This window comes from Scylla paramamosain, chromosome 3, assembly GCF_035594125.1.
Source record: "Scylla paramamosain isolate STU-SP2022 chromosome 3, ASM3559412v1, whole genome shotgun sequence".
Taxonomy (NCBI): Eukaryota; Metazoa; Arthropoda; class Malacostraca; order Decapoda; family Portunidae; genus Scylla; species Scylla paramamosain.
In genome coordinates, this window is record NC_087153.1 from 13,610,001 (window position 1) to 13,632,500 (window position 22,500).

Below are 22,500 nucleotides of genomic sequence, written 5' to 3' on the forward strand. Positions count from 1 at the left end.
GGTCATCCTTGGCCCTGCATACACCACCTATGAAGAAGCCCTGAACACCCTGAAGCTGTCCAGACTATCCACCAGGTACAGTGAGGCTCTAGAGAAGTTTGGAAGGGGACTTCTGAATCATCCACGTCTCAGAAACATGCTGCCGCCTGACGCGCCTCGCCCTACCCGTGCCACCAGACACCACAATAAGATAACGCCCCTAAAGGCGCCACGTACAGACTGGTACAGACTCAGTGCGATTCCCACCATGGTGCGAGCCATCAATCAATAGTCTCTTCTAGATTTGACTTACCTTTAGGATTAATGTCAAGTATTTCCCCACCCCCAATGTACATTTTCAGTTTGTTGACTGCCTAAAGAATAAACCGTTTATTATTATTATTGTTTTTATTATTACCTAAACTTAATTCTGAATTTTGTTAGAAGCATAGACAGGAAAGCACACACACAAGCACACATTATATTCTGAATCCTGTAAAAAGCACAAACAGGAAAAAAAAAAAAACACACACACACAGACAACACACACATACACATTATTCACACTCTCAGCCCGTCAACCCCAGGTGGAAAGGGACAGATTTGTGAACCACCTTTCTACACACACTATCAATATGACAAGATTTACAAATACTATAAATAAATCTAACTTAGCAAGCCTCTAACACAGAAATTATTGACACACTCACCCGTACATACCGTATATAAACCTCTCTTTGCACACACACACACACACACACACACACACACACACACACACACTAAATTCTGAATTCTATAAAAAGATGAGACAGGAAACACACACACACACACACATTCTGAATTCTGTGAAAAGCATAGACAGGGAAAACAAACACACACACACTTAATTCTGAATTATGTAAAAAGTATGGACAGGAAACACACACACACACACACACGCACACACACACATACTTAATTCTGAATTCTGTAAAAAGATTAGAGAGGATACAGACACACACACACACACACCACGTACTGTAGTGGTTAGCACGTTTGGCTGGAAAGCAAGAAGGCCCGGGTTCAAATCCTGGGCGCAGCGAGGCAAATGTGTAGTCCCTGTTCACCTAGCAGCAAGGAGGTACCTGAGGGGTTGTGATCTCGCTGTCTCAGTGTGTGGTGTGTCAGTGTTGTCAGTCTTACCCAAAGATAGGGATTTTTTATGTGTGTATTGGGGTGTTTTGTGTGTGTTTGCATGTGTTTTAGGATGTTTGGAGTCGGGTTTGGGGGTGTTTTTGTGTTGGGAATCTAGTGGACAAAGGTGTTGGAGCGCTTGTAGGACAGCTCCAGGACCTTGTTATGTCTCCAGGTAAGTACACGCTGATGTTTTTTTTTATACTATTTATTTATTTATTTATTTTTTTTGTCTTGCTTTTTTTTATTTGATTTTATTGCTTTTTCATTCTATTTTATTTATTGAAGTCCACTAAGTATTCCATTTTTTTTTTTTTTGCCTTATTTATGAATTTTCTATACCTTTTTCTTTTTTTTTTATTTTGCTCAGTTTTATTTTACTGCATATATTTATTGAATTTTATTTTAATTTTAATATTCTTACCTCTCATGAACTTGTACCATTCACAGCCACCTTCTATACCTTTCTCCCTTAAAGATTGAATCACACTCCTTTCACTCTTCATTTTAGCATTCATTATCATTCGTCTTGTCAACCGCTGCTGCTTCACATACGCTGCCCATGCATTCTGATACTCAAGATCTTCTTGATCTTGATGGTACAGGTGGCACAGGATCACTCCTGAGCCAGGCCTTTGGATCGGCAACTCCTGTAGAAAGGGGAAAAAAAAAGAGACAGACAGGTGGCTTGATCTTGATCTTAAAAGTGGCTTAGGACTCCTTCCAAGAAGTTCTTGTTTTCGTGGGGATAGGAGAGCTGAGGACAATATGTTTGTGGTGAATGAAATGATTGAGAAGAAAAAGAAGGATGGTGCCTTTGCATCGGCACTCTTGTAGGGGGAAAAAAAAAAGAACGACAACAGAAAAAGGCATACAGTCATACAGCATCTATCACACCGCTGGTTCCTACATCTAGCACGCCACATTTTCTCCAGGAAGTCTTTCACAGCCTCAATCATCCTTTCATTCATCTCTCCACACAGTCCCAGCAACAGCACCATCCATTCCCTTTTTGTCTCTCCACGCTGACGTTCCCCGATTCCTTTAGCACCACTTGCATCATCTTATATGTCTCTAGTATACTTCACACACTCCAGCACCACATGCTCCACCGTCTCACCAACAGATATTTCAGCTCTACTGTATTCAACATCATCGTTTATGCCCCCATCTTCCATGCTGTTCTGTTGGTTTCCACTACATCATCATCTTTCTATCTCTGATGCTTGATAAGTATGTGAATGAGATGGATCTTGAAAACCTGAATGAGACCCTGGCAGAAGGACGAGTGACTTGGTGTGCTAGGAGTCTGCGATTGACTAAATGCTAGTGAATGGCAGAATGCATGAGATTGTGGCCCGTATGTGGATAGATGAGGATGAAATGGTTGACGTTGTCTCGGACCATAGCATGCTGGTACAAGAGTGTAAGCTGAATGGAAGAGACGGAACGAATGCCAAGGCTGAGAGGAGAAAGTGGATACTAAGGTATGTAAGATGGGAGGATTTGCAGGTAGGCTTGAGTGAAACTGGGAGGATGAAAACTGGAATGGTGAATGAAATGGATGATAGGTTTGTGGAGAATGTGAGAAATGCAGCAGTCAGTCAGATAGGTTATGTACCAGAAAGCGTGCATGTAAGCCATGGTAGATTGACAAAATTAGGAATGCTAGAAAGAAAGAAAGAAAAAAAAAGAGACTAAATAGGGTGTGTAGGCAGTGGAGAAAGAGGAGGCATGAGAGTAAGGAGGCTGAGAGTGAGTACCAAAATGCATGGACAACGTGAGTCAGCAGCGAGTGACGAAGCGAAAGATAATGAATGCTAAGGTTAAATGTGAGAGAAGTGTTTCACTCCCTGACAGAGAGAAAGGTGTTGAAGGTGGCCGGGGATGGTATAGATTCCTGAGGGGTGAGGGAATGCCTGACAGTGAGAATGTGGAGAGTTTTAAGGTGAATGGCGCAGTGGTGACAGATAGGGAAGAAATGAGAAGAGCAATAAAAGAGTTCTGGGAAGAGATTGGAGGTGCAGGTGAGGTACGTGATGTGAGAGAAGGGTGTGTGACACTGGAGAGGAAGGATGCGGATGAGTTGAATGAAAGAATCAACAGGAAGTGGAGAAATGTGTGAATAGGCAGAAGAATGGGAAGGCCAGATGAAATACCTTATGAGATGTACAAAAATGGAGGGGAAGTCGTGATCAATAAAATGACTGAGTTATTTGACCTGGTGTGGGAGGAGAGAGTGCCAAGAATGTGGAATGAATGCAAGTTGACTCTGCTGCATAAGGGAGGATACTAGAGTAAAAATTAGTTGAAAAATTATAGGTCGATTGCATTAGTGAACAAGGTAGGTAAAGTTTTCAGTGCTGTGTTGAATGAGAGATTATGTAAGTGGAATGAGAGAGTTGAAGTGTTAGGTGAGAAAAAGAATGATTTCTGTGTGGACAGAAGAGCAGAAGATGACATGTTTGTGGTGAATGAAATTATGGAGAGAAAGAAGGGTGGTAGTAAACTATATTTAGGTTTTCTAAACACAGAGAAAGCTTATGATAGAGTGAATAGAGAAATGCTAGGTAAAGTCTTAGAAAAGATTGGGTTGAGTGCAAAGATTGTTAACATAGTGCAAAGTATGCATGTAGACACAAGAGCTAGATAAGACTAGGAAATATAGAAACAGAGTGGGTAAAGAGTGAAAGAGGAGTTAGGCAAGGCTATATTTTGTTATCAACCCTTTTTAGCTTGTATACAGAGGAGTTAGCAGCCAGAATGAGAAGAATGAATATGGGAGTGAGTGTGGGGAATAAGATGTGTGTGCTTTTTTATGCAGATGATGTAGTGGTTATGAGTGAATCGGCAGATGAGCTTCAAAGTTTGTTTGATGTTGTAGATGGCTACGGAAGGGACTTTGGTGTGAAATTTAGCAGTTAGAAAAGCAAGGTCATGATTGTGAATAAGTCAGAGGATAAGAGAAATTCAGTGTGTAGACTGGGAGGAAATGTGTTGTGACAGACAGATGAATACAAGTACCTGGGAATGTGGATGAGTCTGAACGGCTGTGTGAAGGCAAAAAATGAAAAGATAAGCATGGTGAACCAGAGGGTGGGTTGTCTAGGAAGTGCAGCAAGGATGAGAGCGGGTAAATATGACATGCTATGAGAAGTTTGGAAGAGCATGGCTGTTCCGAGCATTATGTATGGTATGGATATGATTGTGTGAAATGAGAATGAAATAAAAAAGTTAGAAGTAGGACAGAATAGAGTAGCAAGGATGGCACTTAATGCACCAAGGTATGCAGTGATAGAGACCTTGAGAGGGGACAGGGGTTGGGGTACTTTTTTGAGAGAGACATGCAAAAGCAACCTTGAGGTACAAAGCTAGATTACAGTAAATGGATGATGCGAGACTAGCAAGAAAGATGTTTCTGTGGATTGTTAGGAGCAGCAGCTGGGGGAAGAAGTGTGATAAGATGGTAGTAAAGAGTGGTTTGGAAAGTAGTTGGACTTTTTAACGATTTGAAGAAAGGCATGTTGAAAGCAACTGAAGTATGATTGTCAGAAATAGGGAGGGTTTAGAATGGGATGTAAAAAAGTGGAAAAATGAGATAGACAGAGTGGTGAAGCATATGGGATTGAGTGAATGGAAGAATAAGATGGAATGTAAGAGTACTCTGGAGTGGTATAGAGAGAAAAAGGCCCCAATGTTTGAAAAATGTTATGAAGTTAGCCTGGGCGGTAATCTTCTCTTCCGAGCGAGGGCACAGTGCATGGATGTGAATGCAAGGAATTACAGATGGTCTGAGTCCCACAGCAGTGTGCCAGATATGTGACATGCGAGAGCATGAGGGGGTGGAGCATGTGGTGCTGGAGTGTGTGAAGTATGCCAGAGACAGGAATGAGATGATGCAAGTGGTGGATGTGAATGCAAGGAGTTACAGATGGTCCGGGTCCCACAGCAGTGTGCCAGATGTGTGACATGGCAGAGGATGAGGGGGTGGAGCATGTGGTGCTGGAGTGTGTAAAGTATGCCAGAGACATGAATGAGATGATGCAAGTGGTGCTGAGGAAAATGGAGCATGCTGGAGTGGAGAAGACAGGAAGAGAATGGATGGTATTGCTGCTGGTACTGTGTGGGGAAACGAATGAAAGGATGACTGAGGCTGTGAAAGAGTTCCTGGAGAAAATGTGGCATGCTAGATGTAGGAACTAGTGGTGTGATAATGTTGTGTAACTGTATGCCGTTTTCTGTTGTTCTTTTTTTTACCCCTACAGGGGAAAACAGACTGTTGCAAAGGCCTGGCTTGGGAGAAATCCTGAGACTTCTGTAAGATCAAGATATATCAAACGACCTACAATTAATCAGCTCATTCCCCCTACTACACCTCTGCCTCAACCATTCCCAACCTCATTTTTGAATCTGCTACTCCTTTCACTGTGACTTACGATACACGGAACAGTTATCTCCTAGAGACTTTCTCCTATACCAACTCTCATCCTTCCCTTATATTTAATTATTTTCCTCATCTCACTTAGTTTCTTCCGTTCTCTACCTCCCACACTCCTTTTCCATCCATTGAAAAGTTCCGCTTCTGAAGCAATCACTGAATAGTCATAATTAGTGATATAAAATGTAACTTATTTCTAAACAGAATTTTATGTGAAGAAGAAGAAGAAGAAGAAGAAGAAGAAGAAGAAGAAGAAGAAGAAGAAGAAGAAGAAGAAGAAGAAGAAGAAGAAGAAGAAGAAGAAGAAGAAGAAGAAGAAGAAGAAGAAGAAGAAGAAGAAGAAGAAGAAGAAGAAGAAGAAGAAGAAGAAGAAGAAGAAGAAGAAGAAGAAGAAGAAGAAGAAGAAGAAGAAGAAGAAGAAGAAGAAGAACAACAACAACAACAACAACAACAACAACAACAACAACAACAACAACAACAACAACAACAACAACAACAACAACAACAACAACAACAACAACAACAACAACAACAACAACAACAACAACAACAAAAGAAGAAGAAGAAGAAGAAGAAGAAGAAGAAGAAGAAGAAGAAGAAGAATTATTATTATTTGTTGTACTGCATTCATCATATACACATGGAGAGAGAGAGAGAGAGAGAGAGAGAGAGAGAGAGAGAGAGAGAGAGAGAGAGAGAGAGAGAGAGAGAGAGAGAGAGTGTGAGTGTGTGTGTGTGTGTGTGTGTGTGTGTGTGTGTGTGTGTGTGTGTGTGTGTGTGTTGCAAGGCCATTCACTGCAAATCAAAATTTGTATAACTTATTTCTGGGTCATCACAATACATCATCACTTGACTCATTACTCAATCCAGGGCATCACAACACAAGATTTGTGTTGGATCAGAATATATGTTACATTTATTTAAGTTTTATTATAGCTTTGTAACTTTGCACATTATTTTACAGAATCCTCTGAAGGAAATACAAAAAGCTTATGTACAGCACTACAACACATAAGGAAAAAAATCATATCTAAAATATCTCTGCTCTCTAATAATTTATGTCAGGTATGTGATTGGTCTCCAAATCTCGACAGTAAGATAACCAATTTGTGCTTGAACCCAAAATAATTCACATTCCTACTGCAGATGAGACCTGAAAGAACAAATTTTCTGCTATTTTGACCTGCTGCATACAGATTATGTCAACATGTAACATGCAGTTCTGTTCAAGACCTTACAAAATGAGAATACAAAAATATTAGGGAGTAAATACAAGTTCATTAAACCGCCACTTTTACAAGTCCAACCCACATGTTGCTTCTTGTCACTCAATGTCATCATCACGCTGGCTTGAGAAGTAGGACATGAGGCCACTGCTGAACTCTCCAGGACCCTTGCCTGAAGGATGCATTTCCTCTTTACTATCTTCACTGGCTGAATGATGTGCTGGTGAGCCCTGGGAGCCCTGATGTAGGCTGAGAGGACTTGGCCCTGGAGAGCCTGAGTAAGGTAGTGGTTCCAGCCCTGGATAACTAGGTTTCATGATGAGATGAGGATGACCTGGATGACTGGGGGAGCCATGTCCTGGGAGACTTCCTGGGGGTGCCCTATACAATTCGTGTGGAGGCCCTCGTAATACTCCTGGATGTGATGAAATTCCTCTGGAGGGATATGGCCCTTGGCCAGGTACACTTGTAAGGGGAGGAGGGCCATAGTTTGGAGGCATACGGGGAAGTGGGTGTCCAGGGGGAAGATGGGCAGGATGACGAGAAGTTGTGTGGGGACTTGGGGAGTGTCTGCCAGGGGGTGCATAGCCAGGAAATGCTGGATGGGCAGGAAAATGTTCTGGTGGTGGTCTATAAGGTGCATAAACTTGAGATAAAGCAGATGTAGTGGGAGGAGGACCACCAGGTGTGATGCTGCTGGGGGTCGAACTGCATGGGGGAATGCCTGGTCCACCTTGAGTCATTGGCAATGGAGATGATCGGTATGGAGGTGGAGGTGAGGCAGTAACTGGAGCAGCAGGGAGACCAGGACGTGGAGGAGTGGCTGCCCCTGGGGCACCTCCAGATCTAGGTGGTGTGCTAGGAGTCCCTCCAACTCCTGATAAATGAGGTGACCACTTCCCCACAGGCTGATGTATTGGGCTGCTGCTTCCTATATTGGCTGCTGCTGGAGTAATGGTAGCAGCCAGAGCTTTGCTGGGTGCAGCAGGTGCTGGTGTGGTGGGTGGGGTACCAGCAGCTGGTTCTGGAGTATTGTGTGAGGGTGAGTCAGCAGAAATAGGAAGTGCTGTAGCAGGTGGTGTGGGTACCCCAGTGCTTGGAGAAGTTATGGCAGCAGATAGTATAGAGGGTGTAACTTGCACAGGAGGGGCAGAGGTAACTGCAGTTTGTGTAACAGTAGGTATTACAGGTGCAACAGTGTCAATCTTTGTAATAGGTAATGATACAGAAGGGAGGGACTGCACAGGACGAGCTGCTGGAGCAGGAGTGGAGTCCAAGGCAGCTACTTTAAGAATAGAAGGTTTGCCAAGAAGCTCTTCCCCTTTCTTTGGGCGGCCTCGTTTTTTCTTGCCTTTTTCGAGCTTTTCTTCATCTGCAAAGAAAGTATGTCTCTATGAAACTTCCATACAGACAACTTCAATATTTGCTATTTTGAGAGAGAGAGAGAGAGAGAGAGAGAGAGAGAGAGAGAGAGAGAGAGAGAGAGAGAGAGAGAGAGAGAGAGAGAGAGAGAGAGAGAGAGAGAGAGAATCTTCAATCAGCTAAGTCTCTTCCTTTAAGGGTCTTTCACATTTATTTATTTTTTTACTTTATTCATACTTAGAATAAAATAATTAAATTAACTAAATGATTAAGACCAACATGAAATGCTTACCTTCTTCCTCTCCTTTCATGACTTTGCCTTTTCCAAGCCCTCCACTTACTCCTCGGCGTTTCATCCGTTCATCATCAGAAGCTTCATATTCACTGCTCTCCGTTGGTACTCTCTCCCCTTTCATTACTTTCCCTCTCCATTTCTTCTTAGGCTGTGAGTGAGCATGTAAATTTTTATAAAGTTATTTACATAAGGATTGGGAAAAAAAAGTATAATTTTTATAAAGTTATTTACATAAGGATTGGAAAAAAAAAAAAAAAAAAAAAAAAGTATATGTTCCTACAATTTCCTCTCCTGATACCACATGAGTTCAACCATTTGCATATAAGTGCAAATGATCCTACATAAATCAGCCAGAACAATTTTTTGCATGCACATCATTGTGTTTCACATGGAAAACTGGAGAGAACTGCATATTATATTTGTTAATTTAACTAGTGTAAAATATGCTATCTTGTTAAAATGTCTCTATTTTAGCACTCTGAGTCTTTCCATAACACTGCAGACTGGCCCAGTAGTAACTTATCCAGGAGCTGTGTAACTGAAAACTCCGATCTATAAACAAACATTCCTTTCCAAATACTGTGTTTATTACTGATAATGATATTAGTGCTTTGGCTCATATCCTTAAAGGTTTGCCACTGTAAAAGCTATGATGGAAATACAACCAACTATCACAACTGCACCACATTCATATTTTCAGTCACAGAAACAAGTTAAAGTTAGAGGAAGACAATAAGTATTACATATGTGTGAAATTCATAATTGGAAGTGTGATGATGGTATTTAGATTGTGGTTATCACATTTGAAAACCACTATGAATGTTACACTGCTCAGCATGAGGCAAAGCATTGCTGAGTAGTGCAACTGACATCCCATATAACATAATATTAAGCCACAATATGTCATTGTAACACATCACCTGCATCAAAATTCCACTGCCATTGAGAGAGAGAGAGAGAGAGAGAGAGAGAGAGAGAGAGAGAGAGAGAGAGAGAGAGAGAGAGAGAGAGAGAGAGAGAGAGAGAGAGAGAGAGAGAGAGAGAGAGAGAAAACACATGTTTATACCTCCTCCTCCTCAGTTTCATCAGACATCATGAGAGCATCATAGTAGTTGACTTGTCTTCCTCGTGTCACTCGACGTTGAGATACTTCTTCTTCATCCTCATCTTGCTTGGATTTTGGCGGTTTTGCATATTTTATCTGGAATTGAAACCGAATAATCAGTATGGTTCCCATACACACTAAATATTGTTACTATCTGTACTGTACAAACTATACATACTCATATGTTGCTCTATCAAGTAGGATTTAAATAAGATTTTTTCATTGATAACAAATCAGTGAACTAGGTTATGTGACATTTCTCTGATGTATCAGCAACATAAAAATTCCAGATGAAGATATATACTTCAAGTTTCTCTACTAAGAAGATACTCTCATAAAAAAAAAAATAAATAAATAAATAAAAATAAAGCTCAACTTTGCTTTGCTTTTTTTTTTTTTTTTAAATGTTGTTTCTCAGAATAAAAAACTTTCTGTTTTATGCTTTATTTTCAAACACAAATTTCTTTAAAATGGTATTTTCATATATAAACAACATTAAAACACCCAATAACTGAGACTTGAAAACTATTAAATAATTTTTGGGGACATGAGCTCATTTGAAAAGCTTATCAGATGTATAATCAACATCACCATTACCAGAAAAGCTCCATACATGCTCGCATGGATGTGCCAAGTTTACTTAATTTTGGCTTGTAAGGCTACCAGATTTGTAATATTTTCCCTGCACAAGGCTTGATCCCCAAGATCCTGGAAAACTTCATGTGATATTTCTTTGGATCTATTTCTGTAATCTATCACCTACATTTAGATCCTTTAGCTTTTTGTATCTGCTATTTTCTGAAAAGACTCAAGCCATCTCAGTATAGTTCATATAATCTTAACACATCCACCAATTCATTATCTCCATCCCCTTAACACCTAACCAGCTGGTGACGCACCAGTGTGTGGCTTATGGAAAGGGAGGGTGACGTGTATGTATGTGAGGAAGTTTTCCCACCTTCATTCAAATACAGGAGGATGATAATTATTTCGAGCATGAACTAGCAAAACTTACAAACTTGCTGGCTTGCACCAGCCTAGTTTCAATACACCTAAAACCTCCATAATGGATGGAAGGTTATTCAACTTGTCCCACTGTGTGAAGGGAAAGAAGCCCTGTGTGTCCACTTGCTTCAGTGACTTTCACTCTAAGGATGTATACTAGTATGAATAGTGATGAGTAATGTACTATAGTAATAGACATTACTACACTAGTGTACAATAAGTGATATTTTTAATGTATTTATATGACAATTATAACAAGATGTAATGTTATCAAGCAAACTGAATTTATTGTTCTCTCTCTCTCTCTCTCTCTCTCTCTCTCTCTCTCTCTCTCTCTCTCTCTCTCCGGCCAAAATGTAAGGAGACTAATTGGATCGCCATCAGTACATAGTGAAAGGGAGCAACTGTTGTTTTTTCCTTTCTTCATTTCCCCAAAAAACATTTAAGGAAAGTTACATCACAATCTTTCTAAAATTTCTGATTGGGGCAGAGCAAACTTGGTATTGTTCAATGCCTCAAAAATTCAATTCCTCTGTCTATCAACTTGACACAACCTTCCAGACAACTATTCCCTCTTCTACAATGATACTCAACTGTCCCCCTCTTCTACACTGAACATCCTCTTTCTGTCCTATACTTATAATCTGAACTGGAAACTTCACATCTCATCTCTAGCTTAAACAGCTTCCATGAAGTTAGGTGTTCTGAGACATCTCTGCCAATTTTTCTCATCCCCCCTCCCCCAGCTGCTAACTCTGTACAGGGGTCTTATCCATCCATGTATGGAGTATGCTTCACATGTCTAAGGAGATTCCACTCATACCGCTCTTCTAGACAGGATGGAATCAAAAGCTTTTCGTCTCATCAACTCCTCTCCTCTAACTGACTGTCTTCAGCCTCTCTCTCATAGCTGCAATGTTGCATCTTTAGCTGTCTTCTACCACTATTTTCATGCTAACTGCTCTTCTGATCTTGCTAACTGCATGCCTCCCCTCCTCCCGCGGTCCCACTGCACAAGACTTTCTTCTTTCTCTCTCCCCTATTCTGTCCACCTCTCTAATGCAAAAGTTAACCAGTATTCTCAATCATTCATCCCTTTCTCTGGTAAACTCTGGAACTCCCTGCCTGCTTCTGTATTTCCACTTTCCTATGACTTAAATTCCTTCAAGAGAAAGGTTTCAGGACACTTATCCTTCAATTTTTGACTACAGCTTTGGACCCTATTCTGGGACTGGCATCTCAGTGGGCTTTTATTTTTTATTGGATTTTTTTTGCCCTTGGCCAGTGTCTCTCCTACATAAAAAAAAAATAATAAAAAATAAAAAAATAAAAAATAAATAAATAAAAAAAGTGAAGAGAAAGTGTTGATTTTTTTTTCTTTTTTACTCTACTTCTCATTGCAACCCAAAAATACAAGGAAATATGTTATAACAACATAAGAATGTATTGTGAAGAAGATTGAGCAGCACAAGCAAACAGTGAGGAGGATGAAGCTATGCGCATGTCAGCTGTAGCCATAACCATAACCAGTCAAGCAAACACCCACCAGGTCATCCGAGGAGAAGAGATATTGCTGTTCAACCTCTACTCACAATTAAGTTACAATGCTTAGAATTCTGGCAATAACACCATTGCAAAGAAGGGTTGGCACTTCTTTCCGTTTTAGTTTTATAACCTTCCATTAAGTATATGAGGGCATCAGGACCATAGGGGCTTAAATGCCATTTTTTTAAATTGAGTAAACTGGATCTAAAGTTTATCAAAAATAACACCACTTCTAAGAAAGATATCGATTTCAACTAAGTTTCAGACAAAAGCCCTGCTTTTTAAAACTTTTTCTGACCAAAAATAAAAAAATTGTAGGATGTGTATGCATGCTAGCACGTAAAATGTAACACCCCTTTAGGTTTGTGTCCATTTTTTTTTGCATGACCTGGGATTGAAACTTTAATAAAGTGTTTTACCTGAAGTAAGTAATGGAGTTTTTTACACCTTTCTGGTATCACAACAGCAAAAAGAACATAACATAACAATAATGATGATGATGATAATAATAATAATAATAATAATAATAATAATAATAATAATAATAATAATAATAATAATAATAATAATAATAATAATACAATAAACTAAATGAAGGAAAAGTACCATAGGCTCAGAGTATTGAAAAAATAGGAGAAAATACTAGTACTGGTAATACAATACATTACTTACAAGAAAGCAACAAATTGAAGGATGAATGAATGCTATGTTAGAGGAAGTCATTAAAATAATGAGTTAGTAAGGCAAAGAATTAACAGGTGGCACTGGTTAGTTAGAGGAAAAGACTGGGTATGAACGAGGTTTGGGCAGGACTGGGGGGAGGAAGTGTGTGGAAGTAAGCAGCGCGATGATTGGCCCTGGGCAAGACGTTTCATATGGAGAAAAAACGTTGATTGGGTGAGAGATAGTTATGTGCTGTGCATTGCATGCTCCCACTGGCTGGCTCCCTCTCACTGGACCTAAGCCCACCTGGTCCTGAATGAATGCAGCCATTGGCTCAACCACCAAACACAACACCTGGATCCTAAATTAATGTTGTGACTCCACTGGCTACTACAGGACTTTCAACCGTATGGAAGCTGGAAAACAGTGTTGTAAATGTCCTAGCTAGATGGAGGAAGAGTTGCCAATTCTTTTGATATGTGTAACTCCATATTTGGGGAGATGGCACTTGAGCCCCTATGACCAAAGCTTCCATAGGAGGAAGAGGAAATATGATAGTGGGAAAATCAACCACTTTCTTTTTAAAACCCCTCATCCTGAGACAATGACTTACACCAACTTGCCCGTCCTTTAAGGGTTAAGCCTGTGGACATCATCCCCTTCACTTTCAATAGCCTTGCAGGCAGATTTAGATAGAATGAATGAATGGATGGATAGATGGCAAATGCAATTTAATATCAATAAATGCAAAGTACTTAGCATAGGTAGAGGAAACCCACACAGTAGGTACACATTAAACAACCAAACTCTGGTAGGTACAGGGTACGAGAAAGATTTAGGAGTTATAGTTAGCTCTTATCTGAACTCCGTTTAGGGAAACAATGCATTGAGGCCAGAAACAGGGAAAATAGGGTACTAGGATTAATTTTTTGGAGTGTTAAAAGTACAAGGCTGGAAGTAATATTAAAGTTATACTTGGCGCTGGTCAGACCTCATTTAGATTACGCTGTGCAGTTCTGGTTCCCACATTACAGGAAAGATATAGGTATATTAGAATCAGTACAGAGGAGAATGACTAAAAGGATACAGGGGATGAGGAGTATTCCTTACGAGGCAAGATTGAAGTTGTTAAATTTACATTCTTTAGAAAGACGTAGATTAAGAGTGGACCTGATAGAAGTCTTTAAGTGGTATAAGGGTTATAACAACGGGGATGTAGGCAAAATTCTTAGGATCAGCAACCAGGGTAGAACAAGAAATAACGGGTTCAAGCTTGAAAAATTTAGGTTTAGCAAGGAGATAGGAAAATATTGGTTCTCAAATAGAGTGGTAGATGAGTGGAACAGACTCAATAGTCATGTTGTTAGTGCTAGGACACTAAGAGCTTTAAGAGAAGATTAGACAGGTTTATGGATGGCAATAATAGATGGAAATAGGTAGGTATGTTTCATACAGGGACTGCCACGTGTAAGCCTGGTCATTTCTTGCAGCTTCCCTTATTTCTTATGTTCTTATGTTCTTAATAGCATACAGCATTGCAATCTTTACAAGCTATATATATATATATATATATATATATATATATATATATATATATATATATATATATATATATATATATATATATATATATATATATATACACACACACACACACACACACACACTTATACCTCAGTACTACAGACAACAGTTCAATGGATTTTGGAAACAGTGGACAAAATCTGGAGCAGCCAACTCAAGTTGAAAAGTCCTGCACGCTATGGATACAGTTATGGCAACAAAAGACAAGAGCTGCTTGTTGGAGGTGGTCAGTTTGTTTACATCAGTGTAACAACACAAGTACCTCATTGTTCCATGGTTTTTGCCCTTTTATGTGTTGTGTTTGAATCATCATAATTTTCTATAACCATGCTGTGTGTAGGGAAAGTAGAAAAGACAGCCAGCAAGTGACCTTGATGCAATGCTCTCTCTCTCTCTCTCTCTCTCTCTCTCTCTCTCTCTCTCTCTCTCTCTCTCTCTCTCTCTCTCTCTCTCACTCTCTATTTACCTACCTAGTTTACCTAGTTGTGCTTTATGGGAAAAGAGCTATGCTCATGCTGTCCCATCTCCATATCTTTTAATATCCAACTTAGCCTTGAATCGATGTATAATTTCTGCATTTACTATCTCCTCATCCAGACTGTTCCATACATCAGTACTTCTATATGGGAAACTATACTTTTTGACGTCTCTTCTACAAGCACTCCTCTTCAGCCTTTTTCCATGTCCTCTAGTGTCCCATGTTTTTTATATGTAGGAAGGACACTGGCCAAGGGCAACAAAAATCTAATAAAAAAAAATGCCCACTGAAATGCCAGTCCCATAAAAGGGTCAAAGCAGTGGTCAAAAATTGGTGGATAAGTGTCTTGAAACCTCCCTCTTGAAGGAATTCAAGTCATAGGAAGGTGGAAATACAGAAGCAGGCAGGGAGTTCCAGAGTTTACCAGAGAAAGGGATGAATGATTGAGAATACTGGTTAACTCTTGCGTTAGAGAGGTGGACAGAATAGGGGTGAGAGAAAGAAGAAAGTCTTGTGCAGCGAGGCCGCGGAAGGAGGGAAGGCATGCAGTTAGCAAGATCAGAAGAGCAGTTGGCATGAAAATAGCGGTAGAAGACAGCTAGATGTGCAACATTGCGGCGGTGAGAGAGAGGCTGAAGACAGTCAGTTAGAGGAGAGGAGTTGATGAGACGAAAAGCTTTTGATTCCACCCTGTCTAGAAGAGCAGTATGAGTGGAAACCCCCCAGACATGTGAAGCATACTCCATACATGGACGGATAAGGCCCTTGTACAGAGTTAGCAGCTGGGGAGGTGAGAAAAACTGGCGGAGACGTCTCAGAACACCTAACTTCATAGAAGCTGTTTTAGCTAGAGATGAGATGTGAAGTTTCCAGTTCAGATTATAAGTAAAGGACAGACCGAGGATGTTCAGTGTAGAAGAGGGGGACAGTTGAGTGTCATTGAAGAAGAGGGGATAGTTGTCTGGAAGGTTGTGTCGAGTTGATAGATGGAGGAATTGAGTTTTTGAGGCATTGAACAATACCAAGTTTGCTCTGCCCCAATCAGAAATTTTAGAAAGATCAGAAGTCAGGCGTTCTGTGGCTTCCCTGCGTGATATGTTTACCTCCTGAAGGGTTGGACGTCTATGAAAAGACGTGGAAAAGTGCAGAGTGGTATCATCAGCATAGGAGTGGATAGGACAAGAAGTTTGGTTTAGAAGATCATTAATGAATAATAAGAAGAGAGTGGGTGACAGGACAGAACCCTGAGGAACACCACTGTTAATAGATTTAGGAGAAGAACAGTGACCGTCTACCACAGCAGCAATAGAACGGTTCGAAAGGAAACTTGAGATGAAGTTACAGAGAGAAGGATAGAAACCGTAGGAGGGTAGTTTGGAAATCAAAGCTTTGTGCCAGACTCTATCAAAGGCTTTTGATATGTCCAAGGCAACAGCAAAAGTTTCACCAAAGTCTCTAAAAGAGAATGACCAAGACTCAGTAAGGAAAGCCAGAAGATTACCAGCAGAGCGGCCTTGACGGAACCCATACTGGCAATCAGATAGAAGGTTGTGAAGTGATAGATGTTTAAGAATCTTCCTGTTGAGGATAGATTCAAAAACTTTAGATAAGCAGGAAATTAAAGCAATAGGACGGTAGTTTGAGGGATTAGAGCGGTCACCCTTTTTAGGAACAGGCTGAATGTAGGCAAACTTCCAGCAAGAAGGAAAGGTAGATGTTGACTGACAGAGCTGAAAGAGTTTGACTAGGCAAGGTGCAAGCACAGAGGCACAGTTTCGGAGAACAATAGGAGGGACCCCATCAGGTCCATAAGCCTTCCAAGGGTTTAGGCCAGCGAGGGCATGGAAAACATCATTACGAAGATTTTTAATATGTGGCATGAAGTAGTCAGAGGGTGGAGGAGAGGGAGGAACAAGCCCAGAATCGTCCAAGGTAGAGTTTTTAGCAAAGGTTTGAGCAAAGAGTTCAGCTTTAGAAATAGATGTGATAGCAGTGCTGCCATCTGGTTGAAGTAGAGGAGGGAAAGAAGAAGAGGCAAAGTTATTGGAGATATTTTTGGCTAGATGCCAGAAATCACAAGGGGAGTTAGATCTTGAAAGGTTTTGACATTTTCTGTTAATGAAGGAGTTTTTGGCTAGTTGGAGAACAGACTTGGCATGGTTCCGGGAAATATAAAGTGCATGAGATTCTGGTGATGGAAGGCTTAAGTACCTTTTGTGGGCCTTAATATTAAGTTGCTCCAGTCCACCTCCTCTACTCCCTCATATGCTTTATATATTGCAATCAAGTCTCCCCTTTCTCTCCTCTTTTTCAACATTGGTAGATGTATCCTTTCTAGTCTCTTTTCATATGACAAGTCCCTGATACTTGGTGCTGTACCATCTTTGTAGCTGCTCTCTGAACTCTCTCCAACTTCCTTATATCCTTTTCCTTGTATGACGACCACACTACTGCTGCATATTCTAGTCTAGGTCTTATCAGTGACACGATCATCATCCTGACCATCTCTTCATCCATATATGCAGAGGCCTGCCTTATTTTTCTCAACAAGTTATAGGTTTCTCCTGTAATTTTGCTAATGTGTCTCTCCAGGGTCAGGTTCCCAGTCACTGTAACACTGAGATCCTTTTCCTCTTCTGCTCCACTCAATCTTACACCATTCAACACATAATTTTCTTTTACTCTTCTTGTACTTTTCCAAATTCTATTACTTTACACTTCTTTAAATTAAATTCCATTTCCCATCTATAACTCCACTCTGATATCTTGTTCAGGTCTTCTCGTAACATTCCAGTCCTCTGCACTCTCAACTTTCTTCAGCAACTTTGCATCATCCGCAAAAAGACTCATGTAGCTGTTCACACTCTCCGTCATATCATTTATATAGACTGCAAACATGATGGTGCAAGTACTGAGCCTTGGGGTACTCCACTTATGACTTCCCTCCATGATGATTTTTTATCTTTTACCACCGTTTTCATTTCTCTGTTTGTCAAAAAATTTTCCATCCATCTCAGCCCCCCCCTTAGCTTCAACTTCTACAACAATTTCCTGTGTGGCACTTTAACAAAGGCCTTCTTCAGGTCTAAATAAACACAATCAGCCCATCCATCTCTTTCTAGCATTATATCTACCACTCTAGAATAAAAACTCAGTAAGTTTGTAACACATGATCTCCCTCTCCTAAATCCAAATTGTTGCTTTATTATCACTTCATTTCCTTCTAGGTACTGCATCCATTTATCCTTCACCAATCTTTCACACATTTTGCACATCACACTTGTTACAGACACAGGTCTGTAGTTTAAGGGCTCCTCTTTACTACCACCTTTGTAGATTGGCGCTATGTTGGCTCTCTTCCATTCAATTGGGACCCTATTTTCAATTAGGGAGCTCTCAATAATACTATGTATTACCCATGTTAACTGCTGATTGCACTCTTTTAGTATCCATCCTGACACTCCATCAGGTCCAGGGGCCTTCCTAACATCTAGTCCCTCTATCTGTTTCTGGACATCCTCTTCAATCACCTGGATTTCCCCCAGACCCATTTCCTCACTCATCTCACTCTGCCACACAAATGTTTTCTCTTTTGTGAATACTGATTGAAAACTCCCGTTCATTATTTCTGCCAATTCAGCCGGATCCTCACACATTTGACCATTCACCTTCAATCTGCTTATTCCTTCTCTATTTTTCATTTTGGTGTTCACATATCTGAAGAATAGTTTTGGTTCCTCTTTGCATTTGTCCATAACATCTTTCTCATAATTTTTCCTTTCTTCTCTAATAACCCTTACATATTCATTTCTTGTAGTTGCGTAGTTTTGCCATAGCATATTTTTTCTCCGCCATCTATTCCATGCCATTTCCCTCTCCTCTGTAGCTATTTCACATCTTCTATTATACCAGTCATTGTTGTATCTTCTCTTTGTCTTTACTTTTGGTACATATCTTTTCACTCCCTCTTCATAGATATTGATGAAAGCTTCCCACTTCTTTTGCACATTACTTGCTGTGATAAGTGTACTCCAGTCCGTTTCACCAAAATGTCTCATTTGTTCAAAATTTGACTTACCATAATCAAATCTTTCACTTTTATAATCTTCACATCTACTTTCCTCTCTTTTTTCTTTAATACAAAATCTTATGTCATGGTTGCTTTTTCCTAGTGGACAACTATAGTTCATGTCTTCTATAATATCTGTTTCTTTTGATAATACCAAATCAAGTCTTGATGGCTCCTCTCCTCCTATGTATCTAGTGTTTTCCTTAACCCACAGTGTCATAATATTGTTCATTGCCAGTTTCAGAACCTTATCTCCCCATGAGTCTTCTCCTCCTCTTGTGTTCCACTCCTCCCAATTAATCTCTTTATAATTAAAATCTCCCATTATAACAATTTTGTTGTTTTGTTTAATTTTGTTTAGAAGGCATTGTTTTGTCTCACTCAGCAACTGTTCATGCTCTTGTCTATTCCAGGTCTTTGTTTTGGGTGGGGCATACACCACTGTGACATATTGTATTCCTCTTCTTCCATTTATTAGTTTTAAGTTTAGGCCTTCCACCAAGCCTTCTGCCTTTTCCACACTCTCCACCCTGATACCCTTTTTAACAAGCATCATCACTCCACCTCCTCCTTTTCCACATCTGTTTCTTATCCACATATTGAACTTTCCCCCTCCTAAATTTGGTGTCTCTGAATCTCTTAGTTTAGTTTCTACCATTGCCATGATGTCTGGTTCATTTGCTTTTATAAATTCATTCACTTCATCCATCACTGAAACTAAACCATCCACATTAGTGTATGCCACTGTCCATGTCCCTCCCTCTCTTACAGCTGTGCCTCTGCACCCTTCACTCTTCGCATGTACCACTTCCTCAACCTTAGGTCCATTACTCTCCAGAAAAAGTTCCTTTTTCTCTTGTATTCTCTGTTCTTTTGCTTCACTTCTCAATTCATTAAGTTTCTTCCTTTCTTCCTCATTCATTTCTCTTCTAATCCAAAAAAGTTACCTTTCCTCTTGTGTTCTCTGTTCATTCCTTTCTTTTGCTTCACTTCTCAATTCATTAAGTTTCTTCCTTTCTTCCTCATTCATTCCTCTTCTAATCCAGACTTGTTTAAACTTGTTACTTTTGGCTAGCTTCCACAAATTTGCCAATGTTTCTTCAGCTGCTGTTTGGGATTTTAGTTTGATTTTCAATGGTCTACTTTTTCCTTGATTGTATTTACCAATCCTGTACACCTCCTCTATTTCACCTTCCAGCTTTGCATCCCCTTCATTTATCACACTCAGTACTAATTGAGCTGTTTTTCTTTGTTCTGCTTCTCTTTTATACCAATTTTTTATCTCACTTTCTTCCAGGCCAAAGATCATTACGCTCTTCTTTTTATCTACAGTGTCTCTTACCAGGTTTTCCTTTTCCTTTATTACCTTTATAACCTCTTTTGTCAAGCCTTCTTTACTCCTCTGGTCCTTCACTACTTCTGTATAACTCACTTTTTTCTCCAACTCCTCGCACTTATTTATGGATCTTTCTGCCATTTCCTTAGCTTTTTCTTGGCTTCCCTTAATTTGCTTATCCCTGTTTTTGTCTTGGACTTTAATCTTTTTTCATCCTTTCCTCCAGCATATTCATTTGTATTTCTCTAGCCTTCATCGTTTTATCCATCATTCCCATTTTCATTTCCAGCATTCTAATTTGGTTTTCCTTATCATGTATTTCTTTCTGCAGCACTTTCTCTTCATTTTATAATTCCTTTCTTAATGAATTGTTCTCTTGTTCCAACCTCCCATTTCTTATTTCTAGGTCTCTTACCTTCTCCCATATCTCTTCAACTTTCACCTCCAGCATGGTTAATTTCCTTGCATTCAGTTTCTCCTGCAACTGGCCATCATCCTCTGCAAATCCACTAAAATCCAAGACTCCTCTTCCTGTGGTTGTCCTACTGGCCGCCATGATCAGCTGTCCGACATAAACAAACCTTTCGGCTCTTGTTACGGACGCCAAAAGGTATAGTTTCCCACCTCTTTTGAACTACTTCCTTTCCTTTCAATTTTCTTACAAAATTTTACTTGGAACAGCAATGAGTCATAAAACTTTCAACCAGCACAACAACTAGGTAGTATCCCTGTCGTCTAGGAACTCCCGTTGTACGTCCGTTCGCTAAGATGGTCCAAGTGTGTGTGTGTGTGTGTGTGTGTGTGTGTGTGTGTGTGTGTGTGTTGTTATCTGAGAGAGAGAGAGAGAGAGAGAGAGAGAGAGAGAGAGAGAGAGATGAGAGAGAGGAGAGAGAGAGAGAGAGAGAGAGAGAGAGAGAGAGAGAGAGGAGAGAGAGAGAGAGGAGAGAGAGAGAGAGAGAGAGAGAGAGAGAGGAGAGAGAGAGAGAGAGGAGAGAGAGAGAATGTGATTCACTCACGTATGTAAACACATGGTTGCCCAATAATCTCTTTTCTGATAACTTCATCTTCCCTTCTCTTCCCTCCCCATTTATTCCTCCTTCACCCATCACCACCTCTTCTGTAATTTACTACTCTCCAACCCCCCTACAATCGTAAGTGTGTGTGTGTTGTACTTACACCCAGAAAAACAAACTGCCTCATATTTCTATGACAACTGAAGGGTTGACTTGAGAGAGAGAGAGAGAGAGAGAGAGAGAGAGAGAGAGAGAGAGAGAGAGAGAGAGAGAGAGAGAGAGAGAGAGAGAGAGAGAGAGAGAGAGAGAGAGAGAGAGAGAGAGAGAGAGAGAGAGAGAGAGAGAGAGAGAGAGAGAGAGAGAGAGAGAGAGAGAGAGAGAGAGAGAGAGAGAGAGAGAGAGAGAGAGAGAGAGAATTATAACAGAAATTAGATAAGTTACCACTCATGGGCCTATGTCGTGTATGAGAAATGCACATTTTTTAAGCATCCGGAGTGAAGTGGCTAAGGGCCAATGTAATGTTAAAAAGCCACTTTGTGGTTTACTATAAATTCCTGGTGAGCTCCTACATTCATAGAGAAGAGTATGACTGGAGTAGAGTGTCACAAGTAGGTGAGTAACACTATTTCTGACTGTAACAGTCTGAGTTCAATTCCTGCTGGAAGCTGGCCATTTTTCAAGCAATTGCTGAGTGGCCTAAGAATGCATACATGCTTCCTATCAATCTCATCTTTGACAACAAATGCATCAGGGAACAATGGGGAAAGAGGGAGGGTAGTCATGAGCCTTTGCAGAGGTTTAACTCAAAAGTCCTGTCTGTGTCACCACAAATATAAGAGTCTGACAATAATTACTGAAAATGTTGAGAAACAGTGAGATGATGCTTTTTGGAAGGATAAAAACATAAAAAAAAGGACAAAAATAGATTTTTTTATAGATCCATATAGAAACAGTAATGGAGGCCACAAGCTGAATGAGAAAGTATGATTATTGTCAATAGAGATGATGGAAGCAGATAAATACATACTGATATACAAGAGAATATCAAGCTGGAACAGAACTTTCTTACTCTTATAAAATACTTACTCTTGGTTTTGCAGGCTTTTTATTCTCCCCACCATCTCCACTTGTTTCCTTCTTGGGTTTGGGTTTGGCCTTAGTTACCTTCTTTCTGCTTTTGCCTTTGCTGCCCCTCTTGCCTCGAGGCTTCAAGGGTGGCTTCTTTC

General features: G+C 40.2%; 1 protein-coding gene and 1 long non-coding RNA gene across 2 annotated transcripts in view; both read right to left on the reverse strand.

Annotated features, from left to right (window-relative positions):
* LOC135090840 (uncharacterized) overlaps nucleotides 1-2,600 on the reverse strand; it is a 16,573-nt gene extending 13,973 nt beyond the window's left edge. The window contains exon 1 of the long non-coding RNA XR_010262140.1: nucleotides 1,001-2,600. This is a non-coding gene — a long non-coding RNA (uncharacterized LOC135090840). The remainder of the gene's footprint in view (nucleotides 1-1,000) is intronic.
* A 3,906-nt stretch (nucleotides 2,601-6,506) lies between these two features.
* Nucleotides 6,507-22,500, reverse strand: part of LOC135090836 (remodeling and spacing factor 1-like) — a 45,339-nt gene continuing 29,345 nt past the window's right edge. The window contains 4 exon segments of the mRNA XM_063987924.1: nucleotides 6,507-8,191; nucleotides 8,474-8,624; nucleotides 9,543-9,677; nucleotides 22,361-22,500. The exon segment at nucleotides 22,361-22,500 is cut by the window's right edge and continues 8 nt beyond it. Coding sequence (XP_063843994.1) covers nucleotides 6,918-8,191; nucleotides 8,474-8,624; nucleotides 9,543-9,677; nucleotides 22,361-22,500 — 1,700 coding nt within the window. The 3' untranslated portion in view covers nucleotides 6,507-6,917.